At 38.0% G+C, this 20,327-nt stretch overlaps 1 protein-coding gene across 6 annotated transcripts in view; it reads left to right on the top strand.

Moving 5' to 3' along the window:
- Positions 1 to 20,327, top strand: part of CCSER1 (coiled-coil serine rich protein 1) — a 745,310-nt gene that overhangs the window by 175,812 nt on the left and 549,171 nt on the right. For all 6 annotated transcript variants that reach the window (XM_075421506.1, XM_075421504.1, XM_075421503.1 and 3 more), the window contains one exon: positions 4,389 to 4,509. In XM_075421506.1, coding sequence (XP_075277621.1) covers positions 4,389 to 4,509 — 121 coding nt within the window. The remainder of the gene's footprint in view (positions 1 to 4,388; positions 4,510 to 20,327) is intronic.

Raw genomic sequence — 20,327 nt, 5'->3', positions numbered from 1 at the left:
CAAAACGAGACTAATCTAATAAAGAAATTTACAGTAGGTCCTCTTTTTGCTTTTTGTTTGTTTGTTTGGTTTTTATGTTGTTTTTTTTTAGCAAAATCTGTCTCACATATAATGGTTCTTTGTCCTGTGTTTCCCTTATCTGCAGAACCTGCATATGGTTGCAAACCTTGCTGCTCTTCCTTGTCATTTGTTCAGCGTGCCTCAGAGGGTGGCTCATTTCCTCAGCCTCTTCATGGCAGGGCTGCGTTTGGGAAACAGTGTGCCAAAATGTAAATGCCTGCACTGAGAAATGGTGCTCTGGAGTAGTTAAAACAGAGCTTCTGGTCTTCAATAGTACAAGGAATGTGCGGTTGGATACTTGGGATACAGATGTTGCTCCCCCATGCTTCAGTCCGCTGTCTCCTACAGTGGCAGTTGACAGACATTTCAGGGGAAAGTATTTAGCACCTTCCATGCTCCTGGATCTTTGCCTGGCTTTTTACCGGAGCAGAGGGTTTTTTGATATAAAACAGCAGTTGTTTCCGGGCTTGATCTGTCTCTTGAATGATGAGAGCTGATTATTTTAAACTTTACAGGCACGAGTGTAAATACTTTGAATTGTCAGAATAAGTGCCCAGCATTTTTAAATCCAGAAATACTTCACAGTTTTTTTGTCTCCCTGTGTCATGAATCCCTTATGCTTCATTGCACACTGTATGAACATTTCCCTTCTGTTTTCTCTAAGCAGGTAGTACTTGCTGCTAATTTAATCTAACCATCACTTGCATCTTGTGTCAAGGGAGACTTTTTTTTTTTAATAGTGAGTGGTGATAACCAGATTTTCTTTCTCCTCTATTAACAAAAAAAAAAAAAAAAAAAAGGGAGACGGGGAATAAAAAAAAGCATACAATTAACAGTGTTTGAAATAGATGCTGTAAATGACACCCCTGGAGCTTAAAAATCCTTTCATTCTCCGGAGAGATACATTCTATTCAGTAGCTGTCGAAGGCTTCCTACTGTCCCGCTATTTAGGGAATAAAAAAGTTTTCACTGGTTGGTTCAAAGTAGAAGAAAACTGTTTAATTAATCATTCTCATTGTTCTTGAAAGAAACGGCAAAGGAAAAAAAAAAGCTAACATTTTTCTTTTCCAGAGGTAGAGATCTGTTTTGATAGTGAACCATGTTTTGGGACTGCTGAAGCCAACTAGAGTAAATCCAAGCCAGCACTCCTAGTAATAAATATATGGGGTACTTTTAAAACACTTGGCAATGGAAGAAAACAAACTGTATGCATCATTAAAGTATAAATTGAAGAATCTGGGGAGAAATTATGCAACTTCAGAAGCAGTGCAGTTCTTATATAACAGCATTATATGAAGTTAAACTGTCTTTTCTTTCTGCAGAGTTGTCCTTTATATGACTTGTAGTTGTGTGGGGTGTCTTTTATTTCACTAAGGAAAATACATTTCTTTAATGATAATACAAGGTGAAGATGTTCCTCCAGTTGTATTATTTCACTGCAATTATTAGCTGGTTCATGTAATGGTTGAATTGTGAATAAAGGAGATGCAATGGTACTGAAAAATACCATCTCATTTGCATGCAAATTACTTTTTCTTCAGAAGGTGTTCCACGTATAACACATTCTGAGATACTAAATATTAGTCTCTTAAACTTAAAGAAATTGCTTCAGGTACTATGAAATTAGCTGATTGTTTCCCTTGTTGTTGATACCTTTTTTTCCCCACACTTCTGGAGGTATGCAACAGCAAGTGTGGTAATGAACCTCTACCTACAACACGTACTTAACGTTTGTGTGCCATAGTAAAAACATAGCAGATAGGTGGGAAAATTTTTTTTATTTGTTTCTTTATTGGAGCAGTGGATATTGTGTGCCATGACTTCAGTAAGGCTTTCAAGACTGTCTCCTAAGAGATCCTTATAGACAAGCTGCTGATGTGTGGGCTGGATGAGCAGAGAGTGAGGTGGATCGAAAACTGGCTGGATGGCTGGGCCCAGAGGGTGGGGAGCGTGGAATTAACTTGTGCATTGACATCAGGAAGAGTGTAATAGGCTGGGGCAGCTGTTTACATTGATGGCTTTTCCAAACACCGACTCAGACAATTGAAATTTCTGCTTTTCTCTGTTTTCCTTACCAATTCATAGGGTGAGGCTAAATTTGTGAAGTTCTTGTTGACTGTTGAAGTGCAAGTCAGACATGTGAGAGGATTTGTGGTTAAAAGGGGTAATCTCTTAGTGCAATTATTTGATATTCTGAGGTCTGTATTATATTTTGAGGATCTGACAGATTTGGATTCATGAAAAGTATGATATGTGGACATCACTAGTGAGCTTTTTGGGGGGTAATGTAAGCCACTTATAGATAAAAATGGAGGTGTAGAAAAGAAGCTATGCTTAAGAGAAGTTTGAAGTGTAAAATGAAAACAGTCTCCTTAAGTAAAACAGCGCCCATCCCCATCAATGTTAAAACTGAGAGTCCACATTCAAGCACGTTCTCATTATTTTAATGCAACTTATGAACAGATAATAGAAGAATACACTCCAGTACGTGAAAATTACTTGCAGCTGTGCTGTCGCTGTTTCATGACATTTTAGTTAATTATACTGTCCCATAATGACTTATGACTGTGTGCATAGAGACTTAAGATTAAAAGGAGGAATTGTATTGGTTTTCAAAAGCCAGACCAAAGAGTATCACTGTCTAGAATGGGAGGATAATAACTTCTGTGAGCTCAGATCACCAGATGACCACTGGGTTTGTCTTCACCTGTAAATTAGGGGATTATACTACTCCAATATAGCATTAATTATTAAATAAAAGCAATTTCAGTTTTATTCATTTGTGAAATTTCTGTAAAGGGTAGGAGACTAGCAGTGTCATCTTTGTTACTTGTGATTTCCTATTTTATCTTTCTTTCTAACTGCCCTGATGGATAGTGGCTGATGCAGAGAAAATCCTACCCCATGATACTTTCATAGTCACCAGACATTTTAGAAGTTCTGAAGTAATAACTAGATATTCAAGTGGTACCACAGGTCTTTTAAAGAAAAATATGTACTTGCTTCATCCTTTACTCTCCCTTTTATATGAGGGTTTCAGGTTATTATTCAGGTACTGAATATCAGTATTGCCCTTTGTATTAACCTGTCTTTTGCAATTTTTTGACTGTAGATCAAGGGTCAAATATACATAAATACTTTCATCTGCACATATTCAGTCACTGGTTGTAAAGAGAAGGTACTATTTTTTACATTACTTGGTGCCTACCAAATAGAACCTTGCTAATAGATGAGCTGCTGGTTGCACATGACATAGGAGGATAAAAATCACCTAAAATTCTTTTTTCTTATGTAGTCTTTCTAGTTCAATGTATTTTGCACTGGTTCCCTCCTTAATTTGTTATGCATGAAGCTATAATATATGACCTACTTGCATACCTGTAGGCAATATAGCAACATCTCTTTGGGTATGACTATGTTTTGGTGATGGATGTCTGTGATAATGACAAAGTTTTGAGTAGCACTGGTTCCAAAGAAAAATGAAGTTAAGGTTTCAGTGCTGGTCGTCTTAACGTTTCTTAGTCATTTACTGCAACATGCACGTCAATATTTAAGAATACAAGCATAAGCAATGCTGGAGAACATCAAAGGCATTACACGTAATTACATGTAGTCCAGAAACAGATTTTCTTCCTGCCAGAATCTGCCTGTGCTCCGGCCATTTGTATGGCTTGCTGGATGGCTCAGAATTGCTCTGAAAGCAAGACCTTTGCACTTTTCTGACCTTTGTAGAAATATCCAGCCCTGTTCTGACCTGTTCCTTAAAATCTAGTCTCTAGCTACCATAAAGCACCAGTTACTGCTCCAAGGTGTTTGTTGGGCATGCAGTGCATCTTGTTGATGTGTGCTGAATTCATGCTGAATGTTATTTGAGTGCTCAGGGTTAAACACCACAGTTAATTGTTCTTCACCCAGTCAAGGCAATATGGACAAAGTTCTACTCCAGTTTTGTTTCTCTTGTATGAGGGGCACAGGCTATGCAAAAGGTACATTGTCTGTGAGCAATAAGGAGGCACATGTCTGTGGAGGATGGAAGGTAGGAAAGTCTTCAGAAACAAGTTTTCCACTGATAAATAAATCTTACAGTTCAATGCTCCCACCTGTCACAATTGTGCAAAAATGTATGTAACATATACATAAAGGCAAGCACTTTAGGAAATGTGAAAAACAATGAAGTTTTCATGACAGATGACCATAGTGATGTCTGATTAATCACTTGCATTTTTGTTTATCACAGTATGACTTGATTATTTTTTTTTCTTTAAACATTTAAAATACAAGCTGAGTTCACTCTTTAACAGTGAGATTTTTTTTTTTTATCTTTGCAGTTTGCCGGGAAGACTCCTACCAGTCGATAGTCTCATGTGCTGCTGTAGTACTTACCCCTGCAGAGCTGACAGTGGATACAAGAAAAAAAGAGCAGACAGTAATGCCTGATGTGTCTAAACAGTGAGTTATCCAAATAACATGATCTTTTACAAGTGCAATTAAAACACCAGGCCAGATTCTTTCTTGTGGATATGCATATACACCTCCTTTCTATTTCGTCAGTGGTTACACAGAGGTTTCCAAAGGCAGAAATTGGCCTGAGGCTCAGCTGCTTCTTTTGTTCATTAGCCTAACTTTTTTTCCAAGGCTTTTGGAATGAGGTATGTGAGGGAATGGACATTTATACTCTGAGAAACTGACTTTTTAACAGACTTAATAAGGTGATTCCTTCTGTTTAAGCAGTCCTTTCATTCTTGCACAGTTCTTCTAGTCAGTAGTTGATTTTTAGAAAGAACATAATTCCTAAATGCTCTGCTCATCTGAGATATTTCAGTATTTTTCAGTGACTATTATAGTGCTGTGATATGAGGTATGATGGCATCTTCAAAAGTGGGGTAATGGTCTTCTAAAGAATTTCTTTTTAAATAGACCCTAATTTTATATCCTGCATTAGATGAGAATCATAACCACACAATGCACAGTAACTTTTATCTTGCAGTCTGCTAAGGCACGTGAAGGACTGGAACCCTCAGCACAAGAAGGACATGGAACTGTTGGAGCGGGTCCAAAGGAGGGCTACAAAAATGATCCGAGGGCTGGAGCACCTCTCCTATGAGGACAGGCTGAGAGAGTTGGGCTTGTTCAGCCTGGAGAAGAGAAGGCTGCGGGGAGACCTGATTGCAGCCTTTCAGTACTTAAAGGGAGCCTATAGGAAAGATGGGGGCAATCTTTTTAGTAGAGACAGCAGTGACAGGATGAGGGGTAATGGTTTTAAACTAAAACAGGGTAGGTTTAGGCTAGATATAAGGAAGAAATTCTTTACAATGAGGGTGGTGAAACACTGGAACGGGTTGCCCAGAGAGGTAGTGGAGGCCCCATCCCTGGAAACATTCAAGGCCAGGTTGGACAGGGCTCTGAGCAACCTGATCTAGTTAGTGGTGTCCCTGCTGGCTGCGGGGGGGTTGGACTAGATGACCTCTAGGGATCCCTTCCAACCCAAAACGTTCTGTGATTCTGTGAATACCAGGCAGGATGGTTGTTTCTTCACAAGTGAGTCCTTGGAGAATGAAAAGACCTTTTATTCATTAAAAGAAAACATAACAGTAATGCTTTATCACAACCCAAACTTGGGGTCTATGCATTTTAAAGTGTGGGAGGTAATTAAAAATATGACAATGGATAATAAAACATCATTACTGGTCCTTACCATTTACATTTAGTTTTTTGCTTCTCTAGGTATATACAAATTTAGCTATGAACTTGCCTATAAAGTCCTACTTACGTGCCTATTACTGTAAGAAAATGGAACATCCCGCACTCCCCAAAAAACCCCCACAAACCCCAAAACACCCCTAGTGGGGTGGACTGGATTGCATTAGATTAGATTTGATTAGATGGGATGTGATCTTGGTACAGATCTGTGTCTTTAGTCTGTATCTGACTGGTGTCTTCTTCAATCTGGTGATAAACCCATTTCATCCAGTCTACCTGTACTTAGAGTTTAACACAATATATTGCCTGTCATCTAGGTTTTATTAGAATCCCTTAATGTTTGAAATACTGTTAGCATCTAATTGTTTTAGTGTTTCAGTCATATGACTCTCTGGATACTAAGGGATTGGAAGCACAATGGTCTGCGAAATGCTGTGCTGAAATCCAGAATAATTTCTGTGGTCAGTTCAAAGAGCATAGTCCGTTTTTGCCTTCTCTCCACTAAAAGCCAAGCCTGCACTGTTGTTTGATTGGCTTTTTCCTCTACTATCAGCAGTTTTAGCAAGTTATAATCCCTTATGAATTCAATGTAAGAAAACTCCTGTATCTGTTTAGCATGTGCTTGAGAGCTGAATGATGACACCTCCTTGATTTTTTTTTTCCTTCACCTTATTGGTATTAGCAAGTATATTAATCTGCTTTCTCGTGTTCTTGTTTTTTAAATTTTTTTTCCTTTACAACCTGACTTGTGATACCTTCTAAGCTCATAGACTGAAGTCATGCTTGTCTTATGCATTCAGAGGTCTCAGAAATATGCTCTAACCTCTGCTACCCTTCCAATTTTCATGTCTAAAAGTATGACTTGTCGCTCTGGAAGTCTTTCAGAAAGGAACAAGTTTGTGCTTAAACAGGTAAAATGTATTTGAACTTCTTCACGTGAAACAGCATTTTTGTATTAGTATCTTTAAAGCAGCATTTCTTACGAGTATATTGGAAATGAAACAGAAACATCTTGCTGGAAAAGTTTTGCATATTGTTAGAACAGGAAAGTAGATACTGTAGAAACCTATAAAGTAATTGTAGGGGGGTGAAAGCATAAGGCTTCAAGAAAATCTCAAGCATTTTGAAACATACCTTTCATTTCTCTCATTTCACCCTGTGCTTTCTGCATTTAGATCATTTTCCCCGTATCCAGTTTTAATGGAAGCAAAACAAATCCCAATTCCTGTGTAAATATCTCAGTGTCATCTGTCTCTGCTGTAACCATCAGGCAAGAGAAAGCCCTTGGCACATGTTGAATTCCATTGACTTGAGTGCAGACTTCATGTATGGGCTGATCTGCACAGGTAAATTATAATTGTTGGTATTTGTAAATACCTTTGTAGGAAATACCATCAACACCTTGATTTTTATGCTTATTTTTGTGTGCCTGAATGGTTTTGACTTGTATGTCCCAAAATTGTGCATATCACAGAGGACTGACTGGTGGCCAGCCACTGAGATGTTGTAAAGAGAAGTTGCTGCCTTCAGGGCCTTGGACAGAGTGTGTTTAGAATAACTTAATGCTTTCTAAAACTATATAAGGAAGCAGTATATAATCCAAAACAGATAAAATACATATTAATGATCATAAGATGTTAAACAGTTACAAATAACTGAAAATAATTATGTTGTAAACCACAGTGGAATTATACCCAAGACTTTCAGGACACAAGAAGCTGTGAAGCCTGGGTGGCAAAAAAGAAGCCTTTAATGTGAATTGTATAATATTTGACTAATGATCTTATTTTGTCTTAGAAAGAAACTGGTTAGTGGCTTTAAATAATTTACTGTATTTGCTTAATGTAATTTTATGTAAGCAGCAAAGAGTCATGCCAGAAGTGGTAGCAGCAAAGCGTAACGATTCTTTGAAGTGCCAGTGATTAGATGTTATGAGGATTGGAAGAATAAAAGGCCAATTTTTTTTCCTCTCTCTGTTTTTTCTTGGAAGCTCAAAACATTTCAGCAGGAAGCAATTCCTTAGTGATATCTAGGTAATTTCCAACTCTTGTTTGCTTGTGCACTGGGCAAAATCCCTACCTTAGTCATTCAGCTGGAATTGCTGAGTAATGTTATAGCCACAAAATAAGCAGGCTCTGGCTCTGGCCAAGCAGTCATCATATCTTTAGCAGCCTGGGAATGACATTCCTATCATATGAAGCATGAAGGAACCTGTCTGGTGAAGTTATAGCACCTACAGGAGGAAGATGAAGTCCTTGCTAGGTGCTATGGCCATTATTCTGTGTTGCCTCGAAGAGGTTCGCTGCTCTTCTGTGAATACGCACTTTGGAATGGGGGAGCTTCTCTGTTTTTTATAGGAGAACATTGCACAAGACTTCTTGTTTGCTGTACTTGACAAAGCATGCTTTCAGTGCTCAGCTGGCAAGAGCAAGAACACCCCTTTGTAGCTTTCGTCCTTCCACTCCACAACAGACTGTGATGCAGAGAAATACATAGTCTGAATGTCAGTGTGAAGTCAGGATGAAAAACAAGAAATGTGAGCTCTACCTTATGTTGTCCTCTGGGCCCTCCACTTTATCTAGGATGTTGCATTAACTTTCTTATTTTGTAGAAACACAAAACTTAAAAACCTCACGCTGTCTTAACAGTTCAAGTTGTCAATGCCTGTTTGTGTTGCTGTAGTGATAAATCAGTCAGTTGCTCTCGAAGGTGCCCAGGTGCTAAAACAATTTGAACATTTTGAAGGTGTAGCCTGTTTGCATGGTCCTAATTTTAGTCCTTCCTATCTGAATTCAAATATAAATAAATCAGCTGCCGGGACAGAGCAATGACATGAGGAATCCTCCCTTCCATTTGAAGTTCTTACAAGGGAACATGGGAAAGGAGACATGGCTCAGGGACCTGAATGTTACGCTTGGAAACAACTTAGCTTCAGCTTCTCTGGCCAGACTATCAGCTGAGAGCTCACACTACAAGGAGCAGTATGGAAATGAAGTTTCTCAGGCACGTGTCTCTGGGCAGACAACGTTCTGCTGCTTTGTGCTGTTCATATGTGAACACAGAAAACCATTCATGTGCTACTAGTGCTTGAAAAAAAATACAGTGAAATTCAGGTGCATAATTTTTAATTTATGGGATTTAAAGTTAAGCGGGTGCTTATGTACTTCAAACGATTGGTATCTTTGGATGTGACTGCCCTGCAGTTCAGAATCGCGATGGCAACATGTAGCCCTCTGAGCTGGCAATTTAAAGTTGGTTTGTGCATTTGTCCTTCAGCTGCTGTCACGTTTCTGATCTTGATTTTTTTTTTTGAAAGATACTATTTGCTGTTAAATTATTTTTAGAGCTACAGATCTTGTTATGTCATGAAGCAGACACAGTAATTTGCCAACTGTTTTCCATGTCAGAAATATTTTTCTGAGCTTTAGTGGAGATTTCCAGATGAAGATCCTAGTTAAATGAGAGGACAAGAGGTGATGGTTTGAAACTAGAGGAAGGTAGATTCAGACTGGGTGTAAGGAAGACATTTTTTTACAATGAGAGTGGTGGAACACTGGCACAGGTTGCCCCGAGAGGTGGTAGATCCCCATCCCTGGAAACATTCAAGGTCGGTTTGGACTGGCTTCTGAGCAACCTGATCTGGTGGTAGGTGTCCCTGCTTACTGCAGGGGAGTTAAACTAGATGACCTCTAAAGGTCCTTTCCAACCCAAACTATTCTGTGATTCTAAATGCTACAGCTCCTTTGGCAGTTCTTCAGGCTTTTAAGAATCAAGTTGCATTTTTCTTCTGGTAAATGCGTGAATGGGCCTGCGTAGTGAGTCTTTCAATATTCTCTCTGTGCCAAAGCTGTTTAACTTGTACCTTGCAACGGTACTTACCTGAGCAAGACTCTTATGAAGGAGTTCAACTTTGAATACATGAGAAGGCTCCTTGGAGTCACAGTGACTAGCTGGGTGCTTACTGTTGGGAAACAAGGTGGTAAGTGGGAGAATTAAAGCTTTAATGCCGTTGTGTACTGCGCCGTTTAGTACAGATACTCAGTTTGACATCTAGGAAGGTTTTGGTGCATATATATCCTATATTTGCTAGCTGCAGTAAGTATATTCCATAATTTATGACCTTTTTTTGTCTTTGAGATCTTCAAGTTGTAAAAATATAATTGTTACATCTGAAGACACTGGTAATCCTTTTTGACTCTTGCAGCCTTGCTTAATTCCTTTCAAAAGGACCTGAAACCCAGCTGGTTTTGTATTACTCTTCACTTCAGCTACAGATTTTCTTTTCCTTTTTCTCTCTCTCCCTCTAATTTTTTTTTTTTTTTGCTTTTTGATCAATCTCAGGGAATACATTTTTTTCCTCAGGGTGAAAATGTTGTTGTTTTACCTCTGTCATTTTTGGTGCTTCTTAGTGGCAACATGAAGTGTCATCTCTAATGCAGCCAGGTTGTCAGGCAGTGGTACCCCACTGCAAGATTTGTGTCTGCTTTGACAGTCCATTCAATAAGGCGTGTTTCGGTAATGTGAAAAATGAATGCTTTTCAGACTTGTTTGAACAACCTGATAAAAGATGATTGAACTGTTTCAGTTTCTGGGGTAACTGGGACGACGCACTGTGAAAGCACATGTCACTCTTTGGGTAATAATGGAGAGTATAGGGATGCCCAGTGTTGCTCTGGATTGACATTGGCTTGAAAGCTGTGGTTCCAGCTCAGCTGGACAACAAAACACACGTCATCTGACTTACAGTATACTTTCTGCCGTTAAATTTTAGTGATAGGTAAGAGGTAGAGGAGGTGAAATTTATATCCATTTCTTTAAAACAGGTGCTTTAAAATTGAGTAAATATAAGCAATATACTTATTCTGTCAGTGGTCAAACGCACTGCTAAAATCGCTTCCCGGACTAGTGGGAATCAAATGTGTTTCCATAAGGGCCAAATACGTTCCCAGAACTGCTCGACACACATGGGAGCTGGGGGTCCTCCTCGGGGAACCAGCCAGCCTTGTCTCCTGAGGGCTCAGGCCAGGGCGGCGGGGGGTGCACACCTGGGTCCGGGTCCCACCTGTGCCCTCCACGGGCGGCTTCCTCCTCTGCGCTGCACCCCGTCCCCTGCCCAGCACCCCCGGGGAGTACGGGCAGGCCACCCTCCTCCCTGCTGCACAGGCTCCGCACAGCAAACTGCAGCCCCACTGCTTTATGGCCCCTTCCTGGTGGTGTACGGCTCATTCTCTGTGTAGGTTTAAGGATGGCTAAAGCACCGTAATGTGTCTCACACAACAGATGCAGGTATTGCTGGTGAGGAGCATAACGTACATGTCGTGTGACAGGCCACCTGCAAGGCTGGAAATAGCAGTAGAGGTGTTTGGGAAGATAATTTCCAAGGTACAGTGGGATGTTTGATTTACTTTAGACCTTAGTGAATAGGTGGGTTTTGCATGTTAGATGTGCCTGTACTTAACTAAGACATATATAGGTCTTCTGAAGAAACATGGGATGAACTGAATATATCTTAGTAATAAATGCCAATTTCCTTCGATAAAGTTGTGCTTAATGAAACAAAGGTTGTTTTATTTTTGAAAAAGCAAACATTTCTTTGAAAAATATTTTCTGCTTGATTTTTGAATCTTTAATCTTTGTACTGGCAAGCAGAACGTACTAAAAATATGTAACTCTGGCTAGCACTATGCAAAGAATTAATAAATACCCAAGACAATCAGGGTAACAAAAAACAAATGAACTCTTTGTTCAAAATGCACTGCTAAACTGTTACATTTGATTAAAAAATTATTTTGATTGTTCTGATTCCCCGTCCCTCTGCAATAAAACAGAAAAACTAAACCATAGCCCATGGCCATAACAATTCTATGGTCTCCTTGTACATCCTGTATTGCTTTTTGCACGTAATGGGAAAATGAGTTATTTTGCTGTACTCATGTCTTCTCTGAAATGGGAAACAGTTCAGAAAATAGGAAAAATATAGTATTTACACTTCCTTTATTGTCTGCTATTTCCTAACCTTAACTAGCTGAAACTCCTACCTGACATTGCCTCTTGTCTGGGCTGCTCAATTTGGTAACCTCTTTCTGCTTGCTTTGAGCAAAAACAAAACAACAAACCAGACTCTGATGTTTCTGGTTTTTTTGTGCCTGGCATGAGAATGATTTTTTACAAGAAAATTATAAAATAATTAAATAACTGTTGTGCAAAGGAAATATAATTGCACTGCAAAGCGAATATGGAAGAAACTTTGTGTCTGGTTATAGAATGGACACATCACTAATTCTCATGTTCCTTCTCAGTCACAGCAACTGGCAATTCATAGGAAAGATTGACAGGAAAACAGTTACAGAAGTATTTTAAATATCTTAGTTGTTTGCAACCCAAGGATTTAGAAGTTCTGTACAACTTAATTTGGTCTTTAGTTGTAAATGTTGAAAAAGCTGGGTTTTGAGAGCCACTAACTAATTGTAATTACAGCACTTAATATTTTCAGTATTTCGTAGCTGAAGTCCTGTCTTTTCCTGTGTGGGGGTGAATAATGGAGACAGAGGAATGATGGCAATTGTCCTATGGAGGGGTGGTGTTACATAGATTTTGTCTATACCTGTGCCAAGAAAGCTTCGATCCTTTGCACATATAGTCGTTGTTTGGAAAGCTTCCTCTTTCCTCTGAGAAGAGACTTGGTTTCTAATGGACAATTGACCAAAAGTGTTCAAATCATTGCCCTTAATCTATTACTGATGTGACTGAACTTAACGGCGTTTTGTGAAAGACATAGATACAAAAGATGTAAGCAGGGTGCTTAATGAGGTCACACTGAATCAAAGCATGGAGGATCAAGAACACTATGGCATTCCCAAGTTGACACAATTGCTGTATTTCAGAATAAGACTAGTGCATTGTATCATTGGGTAGCTAATATTTATCAATACAAGAAAATTCATGAAATGAAAATGTGTAGGGATAATAATAATACAGCTTTGCTGAAAAGTGATGTGTCTTGCTCCAAATGGTGAAAATGCATATAGAACTTTTGGAGTCAAAGTGGTTATTGTAATTTACACTGGCAGAGGATATGAACAAAGCTGAAAAAGCATTGGACTGTACAAACTAAGGACATTGCAATTATAGTCATCTGGAATAAGAATTTCCCTGCGTCAGTAGCAAGCAGTGGACAACATAACTGCATCAATGACTACAATTTCTTAGCTAGACCTGAAGTCATTATCAGGAAAACATTGTCACCAAATTAGTTAGATTTAGAAAACAGCTCTCGTTTAGCCTGAAGCAAGAATAAAAGATCACTTTGTTTCATTCACATCCCTAAACTTATATACCTTTATGATACCATAGTGTCATTCTGGTATTGGGCATCACTCTAATAAGAATGTCCTTCAGAGTAAGATTGTCCGTTTATGTATCAGACTTGAGACAATGTTTTTATTCCTAAATGAAATTTAAATGAAACGTTTGTGTAAGTTTAAAAAATTAAAACATGCGCGTTCCCATGAATTGTTCTTTTATTTGTTCTCTGTGAATCATCATGTTCTTCACTGGACACTTCTTCAATAGTGGGAGCTTTAGTCATCTGATTTCCTTGTCCTTCATGTCCAGAAATTTCCACAAAAAAAATACATCAAGATAAGTAATTTTCCAATATTTAATTAGAGATCTTATTTGAAAAGATGCCAGTTGTCACCCAGGTAGATGTATAAAGGCAGGTAAATATGATGCAATTGGTGCGAGAGTGGAAATTTTGTCCTGTGTGTACTGTAGTGTCTGGATGTTTCTGCTCTATACGCATCACTGAGAAGTATGAGTCAGACCACCAATAACCAATATCAACCGAATCCCAGAGTGGCAGCCTACCACTCAGTAACGAAGAACTCTTCTAAGCTAATGACCTTGAGTAATCATTGCAATCTATTCTTGGCATATACATTGTAATTAGAGCAATGAACCATAAGACACGGGTATGACTAGATAGGATGTTTGTTTGAATTTGAAGTTTGTGCTGAGACTTTTATTGTGTGGTGAAACGGGAATGATTACATATATATCAAGACTCCTTAACCTCTGGAGCAAGTCTAAAAGGAGATGTAGTTGAAATAAATAAGATCTTACCTGATTCCTTGAAAAGGGTAGTTACTGAAGGCAATGCAGGCAGAGATGGTTGAGAGGTTCTTGGAAGCTGAGCCACTGGAACAGGCTTAGGCAATTGAATGTCAATTACTTTGCGTGGAGATCCACATCTGAAGAGTTGCTATTCGAAATTGTAGCATTAGTCACTTACAGTGTTCGTTATTCTAGTAAAATTATAATGTTTTCTATTATCCTACGTGGCAACTGCCTAAGCCCAATAGAGCACAACCATCATCTGCTGAGATGAGTGTACGAAGCCACTCAGACATAATGTCTTTCTGAGCCAGGGTTATAGCTGGGCAAGTGGAAAATGACTCACTCTTTTATTTGGGATTTAAAAAATAAAAAATTTCCCCATGGAAAACAGGCTTCATGTTCATCCAGTCTAAATTCATGTCCAACACAGACACTCAGAACAAGCACCGTTACTCGCTCAGCTTCGTGTACTAAAGGAGATCTTAAGTTTTTATTTAGCAGGTACTTATTCAAGGGAATGAAAGAACTTGTTTTCGGGGCAGTGTGATGAAACCTTGAAACAAACACTGTGGTCTTACTGTCTGGTCTTTTTCTTCATTTCAGAAAAGACATTTTTATGATAGTCTAGGCGTAAAATTAGTTCATATGTACTTAAATTCGTATTTCAGTAATCAATTCTGGTAGCATACTGCAGCAGTTGGGAGGGCAATGTTAAATCCCATGGTTAACCTTGATGCCCGGTTTTGTCTAATAAGAATTTACAGTCACTGTGAGACTTCACCAAAGGAATGTGCTTTTAAAGTATAGAACTGAGAGCTTTGGGAGAAAGCCCATTTAATTCAAATGGGGAGAAAGAGAAATGCCAGCTGTGCCCATTTATTCCTTTTTCTTGTACTCTAGTATGTCTGAAATACTGAAAGGATACAGAAGTTATATTGCTGTAAAATTGGGGCAAAAATATTTGTTAAACTTGACTTCTTTGACTCGAGCTTACACAAAATTAAGTGGAAGTGCTTAGTCTTAGGTAACCACTCCAGAAACCGAATTACACTTTCTGGTATGGAAAAGCTTTGGCTGTTGCTAAACAGTAATTAAAGTTCTGTTTGAGCCTCAGCCAGTGATTGTATTTTATCATCTCACGAGGAAATTAAGACAGGTTTGGGTCCATACTTTTGTGCAGCAGAAACATCAGTTTGAGATAGAGTTCTCTAAATGCTAAAGAGGTGGGGGGTGGTGGTGGCAGGGGAGAAGGGACTAGGGGATAATTTGTTTTCTAATTTAGAAGTCTGTGGTGTTTGTATTAAAGTACAACTCCAGTTCTTACAAATTAGATTTCAAAGCATAATTGCAGCTCAAATATAAAAATTAATCAGCTATGTTATTACTTGTGAACAATTAGAGCATCATAAAATGGAAAACAAATATGAAGGAAATGTGCTTGTGCATGTAATGTTAGGATTGTGAAGTACTTGATTTGGTTAGACAAATGCATTGTAGATTAAAACTAGAAAAAACAGATCAAGTAGATTGCAGAGATGTGTTTGTTTCACTTTCATAATAATTTAATAATATCTCTGAAGCACAACAAAGAACAGCATTTCTTGGTAATTTCTTACTGCCACTGGAAGGTGGGGGACAGCAGGGATACCAGGAAAAACTGGGTGGGTTTGCATTTATGATTGCATGGTGTAGCTATTGGACTATGCTGTGCTTTTTTGTAGCTCATTGTACGCTTCCAGTGAAAACATTGCCAGGTATGCTTTTGAATCTGATCAGTGAAAAATAATAGTGTTGTGATTGTGCTGTTATTGGTTTTAATGAGGGGTTTTCTAAACCATATATTTTGCAGAACATTCCAAAAAGAATCATCCAATACAGTGGCTGTATTAGAGTTAACTTTCTTAGAAAACATACTACTCTCAGTCAAGTTATCGTGACTTCAGTAGGAATACCGCTGGAGCAAACTAAGTTCAAGCAGCATACTGCTTAAAAATATAGAAAGTGCTCCATGGTGCTTCAAGTTGAGATATTACCTGCATCTGAGAGGGAATGAATTATGTGAAAAAATATACATACCTGCATGCTATGTTTTGCATAACATCAGTGGGATTTCACTTTTTATTTTGCAAAACTAAATGTGGAGAGATGCTACAGAAGTAGGCATAATCTAAATATTAGTATTTCTAAGAGCAAGATTTGCTCTGTTTTGCAGAGTAGGAAAGAGATATAGGAGAAAGGGCAGAAATAATTTTAAGAATAATCTCCTTACCCACACCTCCAGCTCCAGTTTGTTTTGTTCTTATTTATTTCTTCCTGGAGGTAACAAAGATATAGAGGCAATATCCGTCTTGCCCTTGTATGTACATTTTCAATGTACTTATGAATAGCGCTGGCAGCAGGGATTTCAGTAACCAATTAGAATCTATGCTTGCATTGAGCATTAGATATGTTGTGGTTGACTTGCATGGATTTACTGATAGTGCGGATGGAAGGCTGTAGCTAAAAAGGTGAAGTGATAGTATTGCTCTTTCTTTTTCTCCTCTTCCCTCTCCCAGCTTTTTCCAGTCAATCCAGTGGTTGTGTCGGCCACCATAGGGGAGACATAAGACACCTACAGCATAAAAAAAATGCAAGCTGGGAAATGGGGATGTAGAAAGCAGAGGAGATAAAAGTGAAAGGACACATGCAGCATTGGTGCAGTTGGATTGAGACATAAATTTGCAGTTATATTGCAATAGCATTAAGTTGTAAAGACAAAATATTCTACCAAGCAATAGTGAATTTAAAATAGCTGAACTCTGAAAAAGTTATCTGTACAGTTACGAAGCGACTACAAATAAAAGTTCTTCCTCCTGTGCTCCATGAGCAGTGTTAAGCTTTGTTATACTAAGGACATTGACTGGCCAAGCTGCTTTGTATCAATAATAGCCACAGTAGCCACCATATAAAAAGTTCACTGATTGTCAGGGAAGAATTTTTTTTGTTTTTCTTTTCCTGTGCTATATCTGTAGGTATTTCCTGTGATTCCTGCATCAGGTTGATCTACTAGGTCTTTGTGGATATGGTTGGATTTTACTCCAATTGCTTTGATTACAAATTGTTTTCCTTTTGGTATTTTAAGCCTCTCATTATCATTAAACAATGTAGTAGTATGTACCTTTTGTTGCACATGAAAAATATTTGCTTCTGCTACATTGATTAAATAAGTAACAGCACGTATTGCAAATATATCCACGTATCAATATGCCAGATTTAGAGCTTCCATCACAGCAGCCCACAACATCAGGTTGTGTACAGCTTTAATAAATGTCTCCAAGTAAAGAAGCAGGGAAAGAAAAAGAGGCCAGTGCTTGCATCATAACTGTGAGGTGGCTTTTTCAGAAGCGTGTACATATGCATCGAAGTATGATATGGGGTACAACCTCAGCACTCTCCCTTTCTTGCTGTAAGATCAGCTGTTTTATGTGTTCAGCGAATCCCCCAGATCCCAGGAGGATTCCTGGGATGAGCAAGACTGGTAGGAGGAGGGAAACAAGGGTAAGAAATTATTGGGAGTGAGCTATTGGGAAAAATCAAGGGAAGCACAGGCAGGGGGAAAAGGGGTAGCGTTGAGGTAAACTTTCCCATGATTTAATCAGTCATGCTTGTTAACCTATACTATTGGTAAATCTATCTATCTATCTGTCTGTTTGTTTATATAGATAGTCCATAGGGTGTTCACCCCAAAGTATGGTAATGTTCATCTAACTGTTGTACTGACCTACTCCTCCACCCCCCACCCTTTATTCAAACATTTTAATATTGATTTTTCAGAAGTATTCCAGTATTCCTATTATCTTTTTATTGTCTCCTTTTGTATAATATACATTTTTATATACAATTTTAGTATGTGTGCAGGTTACTGCTTTGAAAGATACTGAGTTGGAAAGGGCTCATCTTTCTTCACAGCAGTAGGTGCAGAGGTGATGGAGACCTCAAATCAGAGCCACAAAACAACTGTAATAAACATTATGAGAACCAAGAATGAGAAGCATTATTTTATTTTAAAATACACTTCTTGTAGTTTTGATAGCATCAATCTCAATGTCTCATGCACACAGTTTAAAGGCAGAACAGGAAAAATAGAAGTTGTTTTTAGCAGATGAACTAAGAGGTAAGGTGTTGCAGAGTTACTTTGTCCTGAAATATCCCCTTATAATGAGACTGTGTTTAGAGCCTTATTTTTATAATTCTATTTTAATCTTAATCTGGTGTTGTAATCTTATTAGTCTATTCCTTATCTGGACCTGAATAAATAGAAGTGACTGATAGTTTTGACTGGAAAAATTTAAGTGTTCGAGATAAACATTTTCAGAGATACGGTCTAGATAAACATTACTATATTGGTTATTTATTGTCAGTTCTGACGAGGTGTGTTACAATGCTTTAAACATGCCATGTACCTCCGTAGGTAAACAAAAACCTTGTCTGCTTGTCCAAGGAACAGTGCACTCTATTTGGGATAACTAATGGAGGAGCTGGAAAATAATGGTGAGAAAGCCGAAGTATTCAGAAGTAGGATTACCATATTACTTTCTAAATCCTGTGCTGGCATTGTGGGAGCAAATATGCATAAAAATAACATACAAAATATATTTTACTTTAATAGCAGATGGACTTGAAATGAAGTAATGCAAGTAGGATTTGTAATAATAAATACTATTTGTAATTGTTTTCAAGTTCTCTACTTTTCAACTGTGCTGCAGTTTAAAATTATACACTGCTGTTAAAATTCAGAGAAAAAATACAGTGCTGATACGAACCAGGTTATTTTATTTAAGAAAGCTGAAGTAGGCAAATTATCATTCTTCACTTATTCTCCCAGGGATGTCTTCTGCTTTTTAAAGATGTCACCTAAAACCAGGAATATATTTAGGGAACTTGGAATTCAGTCCAAGTAAGTTACAGGAATGAATCATGAAGCTGAGCCGTAGTTCACAAAGGAGTCATATCCCCATTCAGGTAGGGAATTTTGATATGAGCTCTAGGAAGGCTTGTTTACCCTCATATTTAAAGTTGAAATGACTAAAATTCATATGCTCAAAATAATATTTAATGCTTCCAGCTGTATGCCGTCTACATGCTTATTCCTGAATTAAATTTTTTAATGTGATGCTACATAATAAGATACACCAAATGCTTTAAATTCCGAATTATTGAAAGTGAACTTGATGTTAGAATGAATACCTGACAGGCTTCAGGGAATTCATAATTTAGATGGCAACAGAACGTGCTGACTCCGGCTACAAGAATAGATTATACTTGAAAAGGCAACAATTAAATGCATATAATAGAATGGGTTTTGTTACTATGGGAACAGTTAAAGAAAGGTTTTTCAGCATTGCAAACCACTGTGTGTATACAAGAGAAATTACGTTCTTCTGAGTCAAAAAAGCTATGAAAGCTTCCCAAGGAAAAGGCTAAATAATATGAAATGTTTGAAGGAAAAGCTTTTAAATATCTCTCTACAATATGTTGGTGTCTTTGTGTTCCGTCTCCCGGCTTTCCCCCCGTTTTTCTGCCATTAATTTGTGGAGTTAGAGACTTCGGGTTGTGTAGCAAAAAGCACTTTGCAAAGAGGATTAGTGAATGAAAGAGCAATCAGAATGAGTTATTTTATTTGTGGGGCCATTTACAAGAGATCTAATCCAATCTCATAAATCGTACTTAGATCAGGGCATCTGTACTACAGGTTCACAATTTCTTTGGCATACCTTTCTTTTTATTCTCTTAACCTGGAAATAATGAATGCACAAACTAGAGGAGGAAGAAGTAGGGAAAATTATCAGTTCTGTATTTCTCTAGAGCTGAAGTGCTTTCAGATAGGATTGCACAGTCACATTATGCATGTTATACTTAATAATATTGCTAACCCAGGTGTTAGCCTTATTATTTTTACTATTTTTTGGCTCAACATTATCATCTGTACCTCAAATTTTTATGTTTGTTAAAAGAAAGAATGTCAGATGGGGGAGTACTTATAGCATCAAGTTTGCATTAGAAGAAATATTAAATAAAAGCATTTAAAGCATCTTTCATACTTGATCTAAATCAGAGTTTTTGTATATCTACTAAGGAAGCTTTAAAAGCTTAAACATCAGGAACGCTCAGTCCTGTACTGAAGCTGGCACAATCTGCAAGAGTTGGGACCATGTGAAATTTGGTCCCTTGGTGTAAAGGAAACTGTGACTGAAGCCAATTGGCACACTTACTTTCATGATATGACAAGGAATTTTGAAAGGAGAAGGTTCTTTTATTTCTTTTGAAAGAAAGAAGCTGTGTGGAAAATGTATTATCAACTATTATTTAAATATGTATTAAACAATACTGTGTTATTTTTGTATATCTTTTATAAACTCAAGGTATGGGAATGTGTTGACATTGAACTAAAATCCAGCAGTTACATAAAC

Source organism: Opisthocomus hoazin, chromosome 5 (assembly GCF_030867145.1).
Source record: "Opisthocomus hoazin isolate bOpiHoa1 chromosome 5, bOpiHoa1.hap1, whole genome shotgun sequence".
Lineage (NCBI taxonomy): Eukaryota > Metazoa > Chordata > Aves > Opisthocomiformes > Opisthocomidae > Opisthocomus > Opisthocomus hoazin.
Note: the sequence above shows the minus strand (reverse complement) of the source record. Positions and strands in the feature narration are given on the sequence as shown.